General features: G+C 39.6%; 1 protein-coding gene across 2 annotated transcripts; it reads left to right on the top strand.

Annotated features, from left to right (window-relative positions):
- The first annotated feature begins 1,188 nt into the window (after nucleotides 1-1,188).
- On the top strand, nucleotides 1,189-6,194 carry LOC149029236 (Pentatricopeptide repeat (PPR) superfamily protein). 2 transcript variants are annotated; one of them, XM_089141229.1, is made up of 3 exons: nucleotides 1,189-1,329; nucleotides 4,581-5,044; nucleotides 5,397-6,194. In XM_089141229.1, the coding sequence occupies exons 2-3, from the start codon at nucleotides 4,679-4,681 to the stop codon at nucleotides 5,811-5,813; spliced, it is 783 nt and encodes a 260-aa protein (XP_088997355.1). In that variant the 5' UTR covers nucleotides 1,189-1,329; nucleotides 4,581-4,678; the 3' UTR covers nucleotides 5,814-6,194. The 2 variants fall into 2 exon arrangements, with proteins under 2 accessions (XP_088997355.1, XP_088997360.1); XM_089141234.1 differs by having other exon boundaries at nucleotides 1,189-1,469.
- The last annotated feature ends 334 nt before the right edge of the window (nucleotides 6,195-6,528 follow it).

The raw sequence follows: 6,528 nt of genomic DNA, 5'->3' as shown, positions 1-6,528 counted from the left end.
ATGGATTTCAACAGCTTCACCCATACCTTCAGTCATGACGATGAAGCGGAAACAATTGAATTCTTCTTCGATAAAGACGTCGATGTTGGGACGGAACGACAACTCCAAGAACCTGCTGAATATGTGAGGTAATCGACGAAGCTTCTTCAGACTTCCCATTCCCATCATCCCGTTAGCTTCGATGTGTGAATTGATGTCGTATCCGAACGAGATGTACGGTTTCTTCGGATCTGGATGGACCTTCATCTCTTCAAAGCTGGGTGGACGGTTGTAAATCAATAGCCAGTTGAACTCTTGTGGAAGCTTTTGTTATATGGTCTTTCAGCCTAATTGAGCTTTTCTTTTCCTTCTTTTAGTAGGAACGACAATTTGTTACGATTTCCTTTTCACCGGCCTTGTTTAATCTGCAGATACATAAAAATAAATGGTGTCTCGGTCAGTTTTCGATTTGGGACTTGTCAGAAGCGAGTTTGAGAAGGCAGGAATCAGCAGTCGATTCATCACTTACATATGGAAGTATGGGCAGTCTTGTATCAAATTAGTATTTAGTCCCTTGTGTATTATGTTGGTCTTTCCCATTTGTCATTCTAACAATTGAAGCGCAGGTATGTTCTTCAGAACCCTAATATCGATATCGATTTCGATAATGTTCCATCGCTACCCTCAGTTGTGGACGGAGGTTTTGTTTTTTTTTTTTGGTAGATTAAATAAAAGAAAGAAATTTAATTAAAAAGGAAAAAAATAAAAGAAGGGTATTTTCATCACAAAGATTATTAAACTAGCACTTTTTGTTAAACTTGTCCTTATTTAATCATTTCTTGAAACCACAGGGGAGCTATATGCGAAAGAATACTTAAACTGGATTAAAAGTGACTTTGACCAAATCTCAGGGGGTCCAGATGAAAATTAATACTTTGACTTTGTACATACCATATAAGATTTTGTGCCAATTTTGCCAAATAAACGTACCCATTATGTATTCGACCATACAAGATTTCAGTACAGATTTTGTGCCAAATTTACCCAACTCGGCACAAAAGCATAAAAAGTGCATTCTACCATACTAGCTGGAAATATACATATGCATCACATGGGATCAAAATATTAGATGAAAAAATAATAAAAATAATTAAAAAAAATTTTAAAAATAAAAAACAACACCACCACAATATCGAGTCTAAAGTCTGAAACTCCAAAGTCCAAACCCTTCGAGCCCTAACCAGTATAGTTTTTCTTCCTCTCTCGTGCGACGACAACCAAGGAGTCAAGTACTCTGGCGACTTGCAGCGGTCGGTTCTACTGACTCCGGCAACTTGCAGCGACCAACAAGTATTTTTACCTCTATTCACTCGGCGACTTCTCTCTTCTACTTTTTTTATTTATTTTATTTTAATTTCAAAATCTGCTGCAAACCTTGCTGCGGTAGTCGGCAATCTTTTTGGTCTTGTTGACAGTCTTTTCATGTGACGGTATGTCTCCGGCAGTCCTTTTTTCTTTATTTTTTATACTCTGTTACTGTTATAGTGTGGTGTTTTGCTTGGTATGTTTTACTTCTTGAATCTGTATTGGGCTATTGGCATCAATTGCCTTTAGTCAGGGTCTCAGACCCATTTGTGTTTCGTGATTGCAGTATTTTTGTCATAATTTGTAGACCAAGTGTGTCATGAGTTTTGTCTCTATTAACCAGTTTGCGGTGCGTCTCTGTCATTTAAAGCTTCCACTCCCTTTAATCCATCTTTTCCAGCAGATACTTTAATACTAAAGTCTCTTCTATTACTTGTTTTGCTTATGCATCTATGTGTTTAGTCCCATTTCATGGTATCTTGATTCTTGAATTCAGTTGTTAATAATAGTATGATACTTGTAATTTATTTAGGACCTAGCTAATTATTACATGTGGTTTGTAGTATGATGCATGACTTAAGGTAGGCTAATGTTAGTTCTATTATTATATAAGATATGATAGAGTTACAATGAATTGAAAATTTCACTTAAAATGCCTTGACCACCTGAAAAAGCGCCTTGGAGGGCACGTCATCACCTCACTGCCTCAGCTGGCCTAAACTGCCTCGCATCACCTTGTCGCCGTGACTACTATGGTGACAACGCAGCAATGGAGGGGGGGGGGAGCAGGGTACCTACAACCCTGAATCAGAGTCATCAAAGGGAGGAGGGAGTCCAGCAGCTTGGGAGGAGGGGCTTCTGCTCTGTCAAGTCGGTAATGACTGGAAGCGAGGAGGAGATGGCATCAGTGCACACTTCAGACATCAGAGGAAGTTGAGTTGAACCAGCAAGAGAAGAGCAGGAAGATAAAGAATGTCCAAGGACTTGGCAGTGAGTGCATCGCGGAGGAACCCAGTCGAGCGTAACCGGTTGATTGAATCTGAGGCCTGTATCATCTCCAACGATAATAGCAAAGGGGATTGGCTTGGAGGCAGATGCTTCTATGCAAAGAATGGCATTGGAGAACCTTTGCATCTTCAAGGTTCTAATATCTGAGAGGAGGGCTTTGCCAAGCATTGAGCCGATTCTACTCAAGCGATCATTGTTCCAGAGTCTGAAGGGGAGCCCTGGCAGAGACACCCACAAGGGAATTTAGTGTAGTTGACGACCTAGTGGATGGGCGGAGACTTTCCTATTGTTGGAGAAAAATGGGGAAGTTGTCAATGAACCAAGGAGAGCCATCCAAGGCCTTGAGCTTAGCTTCTTCAGAGGAGAAATTGAAAAGGAAGATACTGCTGTTGAGCAGACCAAGGAATTGTCCCACTAATGCAGTCTGCCAGAGGAGAATGCTGGGCTGAAGAGCAGAGGTGGGACACAAGGCAAGAGTTGCAGGGTCATTGGTGGTAGGGCATATGAAGGTGAAGCTAGTGTCTGAAACCGAGGAGGATTCAGGATCTGCGAATAAGGAATTCCAGGTTCTGATGTTGGCGAAGGTGGTGGTGGATGAGGTAGGTGAGGTGGCAGAACATAGGGAGGGGATGAGATTCTGGGGGAAGTCATCGAAGGTGAAGGAGCAGTTCATCAGGCTCTTGTGAGGTTTCTAGCAAGACTTTCAGGCCATATAACATTGTTATGACATGGATATGGGCTAGAATTTGTGTCCGCAATTCTGTAGTGTATTAGCATGTCCACAGTGGGGGTTTTTTGTTGGGAGGCCTTGGACCTGGTTTGCAAATACTTATTTCAATGTGAAAGAGAGTTTAAACAAAACATAACACTACCTGCCTTGGGAATGTGCACAGGTTTGACTTGGTCCTTATTACATAATAAAAGTCACTTTTTATTGAGACCTAAATTGGATTAGAAACTGAACAAAGTGAACCAGTGGTTCAATTAAACTAATTTAGGACTAAAAAATCAAGTACGGAACACTGGTATGGTATTAAGAGTACTAGTTGGGCACCCTCTTCTTGGACTTACTGGTATAGGTTTCTAGATCTGGATCAACTCTACCCCGGAATATCTACACTAGCTATTTGGGCAAAAAGGGAAAATAGAAATAATATATTCTAGCTAACATTTTTGCAAAAAATAAAGAATGAAGCCTACTGCCCTATGATAATATCACCACTGAGGTGGACCCCACACAGTCCTCAAAGTAGTTGCCACCAAATAGTAGACCATGCATTTCTTTAAACCCTTACAACATTAGTACATAGTAGTTCTGGTCTCAAATAATAATATGACAAGATAGCAAAATGAACAACAAATAATGCTGGTCATCTAGACATTATAAGTGACATGTGGGTTCATTAAAAAGCTTAACTGATGCCCTTATAGAGCATAGCAATGGATTGTGATGAAACAGTTCCATACATAGTATGCGGAGAGGTCATTTCATGTGCAAAGGAAAGGGATAGAGATCGATGATCTAGTGTATCCTCTGCATTTGGCTTAGTGAACATTTTCTGTTGTTGTGTCACATTGTTTTTAAGTACTTTCCCACAGTTAGGCCAGGAAAAAAAAAGGTAATTTCCCAAAGGAAACTTTCAGATAAACCAAAGGATGTGTCTAGTGATTGGCCTTTTATTCTATATTTATACATCAAGGTACATGAAGAAATACAAAAATTTCTCAGTGTAGGATCATTGTGCTCAACTACAAGATGGATGGGAGCATCTTAGCTAACTAGCAAAGATAGGGTTGAGCCTTATCAATGTTAAATTGAGAGGGACTATTATATTACTTCTGGCTTATTGTCTTTGATAATTGACTATACATTGAAAATAGCTATATCAAATATTAATATAAGTTTTTTTAATGCAACTTTTACTATTGATTCATTGAATTAACGTTTGACTATGTTTTGACTTCTTATTTTTCAGACTAGAATAACCGATTAAGTCCAAATTCTACTCTTTCCCATTCATCTTGAAACCTAGGTTCTCAAACTATGGCCTCAAATGGACATAAATAAGCAGTCAGAAATCAAAAGTTCACAACTAGAGAGTCACTCTGCCTGAGCAAAATTGATCCTTATTCTTTTTGTAATTGATACGGCTGGAACTTTCCTATCTAGATTACTCTATGCTAACCAAAAGATTCAAAACTAAAAACAGCATACCTTCTGAATTCAGGTATTCAACAGTGAAGGGCTCCATTCCTTTAAGGTATTGTCTCCTGGCAGTTGAACACAATGAGGTTATGGCTGAGGGTCTGAGAGGATTTATCACTCATGTTTCGCTTAGCTACAACTTCACTGAAGCAAAAAGCGAGTGGAGTTGCAGGTTGCCCTCTGGTTTTTCCCCAGCAACAGTGGTGGCAATCCAAATATGTAAATCAAACACAGGAACACTGCGGTGAAGGTTTCATTCGTCACTTCTCTGGTTCAGCTTCGAGCCCTAGTTTGTCAATATGGAGACGAAAGAAGGAAATGGGGAAGGAGGGTTTGAATGTCGTGAAGGAGCTGAAGCGATTGCAATCTAACAGTATCCGGCTCAACCAATATATGCAGTCAAATGTCTCTCGCCTCCTCAAAACCGATCTCTTTGCCGTCCTTGCTGAGCTGCAGCGCCAAGACCGGGTTTTTCTTGCTATGAAGGTATGCCACTTCCATCCCTTATGATAATTTTGTTAAAAGGATGAAGAATTGAATTATAATTGGTCGTTTCCAACTCTATCCTCCCTCAGAAAATTCCTTAAAAGGTAGTCTCCATTGACATCATGAGTTGGTTTTCACCAACGTCATGTATCGCAAAATAGGACATCCAAAATCCAAACTCTTCAAACCTTCTGCTTCATTTTTAATCACATTAAAATCTCAGTAAGGAAGAACATATGGGGAGGATGCTTTAGCAAAGCAGGCATGACACTAAAGAAGTTTGAACATGTTTTAATATATTTTTTGTGTATGTACACGAAGTGACCATCCCGTTGTCTTCGACCTCCTACAGGTATACGAAGTGGTGCGGAAAGAAATATGGTATCGTCCTGACATGTTCTTTTATAGGGATATGCTTATGATGCTTGCAAGGAATAAAAAGGTGGATGAGGCAAAGAGAGTTTGGCAGGATTTGAGGCGGGAGGAAGTTCTATTTGATCATCACACTTATGGTGACATAATTAGAGCTTTCTTGGATAATGGATTGCCTTCTGAAGCAATGGAGTTATATGATGATATGAGGCGATCGCCTGACCCTCCCATCTCACTTCCTTATCGGGTGATACTAAAAGGACTTCTACCATACCCTGATCTGAGAGATAAAGTAAAAGATGACTTCCTGGAATTGTTCCCAGATATGGTTGTGTATGATCCACCAGAGGACTTATTTGATAACGATCAATCAAGCAAAGATAGTGAAGATGATTAAAATGCCTGTATGTATTGAATGTATTCAGCTACACCATATTTCTCACATGCCACAAAAGGACATCCACTGCAGCCTTGCTTGTGCATTCACGGAGAGATGTTTCTTTATTTAGGAGTTCTTTTTAGCAAATGGGTTTTGTCTAGGAGGTTGCTTGGCTTGGTTAGATGTTTAGGTACTGACAGTGGGTGTATTGGGCATGGAAGTCTTATTTTTGATAAGTTGATTAGTAAGTACACGCGCACACAAGAGGTTACTAAAACTGGTGTGGGCACAACAATTTTGTAAATTGTAGACAGACTTCGGCATATTTTTATTGAGGGTTCCTGAAACTGGTGCATGCCCCACCTAGTCAATTTTGGCATCTATTGTCTCTCTTGGCACTATGGGCAACCTGTTTATTTACTTAAAAAATTTTCTTTTTTTATCATCATCATCGACGTAACCACAGGGATGAGAAGGAGATAGGAAATGGGTAAAGGTGTAGAAGAATGGAGGTTCAAACTTGAGACATCTTTAATATAAGAAAAATATGATACCAATATATTTGACTGGGAGGGGAAATAATCAATCCAGCAGAACCCAAATTAAACAAACCTAGAAGTAGCTGATTCAAAATGTAGCTTTTTGAAAATTGTCCCCCAAAAGCACTGGTAAATTTGCAAGTTGGAGTGTTCTTGCCACTAAGTTTTATTAAAACAACATGAAACCTTGTAGA

The sequence above is a fragment of the Hakea prostrata genome, chromosome 1, assembly GCF_041222555.1.
Source record: "Hakea prostrata isolate BN-2017 chromosome 1, UWA_Hpros_2, whole genome shotgun sequence".
Classification (NCBI taxonomy): Eukaryota; Viridiplantae; Streptophyta; class Magnoliopsida; order Proteales; family Proteaceae; genus Hakea; species Hakea prostrata.
This window is presented reverse-complemented; position numbering and strand designations above follow the sequence as displayed.

Coding starts and splice junctions, on each gene's coding strand:
- LOC149029236 (XM_089141229.1), top strand. CDS start 4,679: ATGTTTCGCTTAGCTACAACTTCACTGAAGCAAAAAGCGAGTGGAGTT. Junction 5,045..5,396: donor GGGTTTTTCTTGCTATGAAG/GTATGCCACTTC, acceptor GACCTCCTACAG/GTATACGAAGTGGTGCGGAA.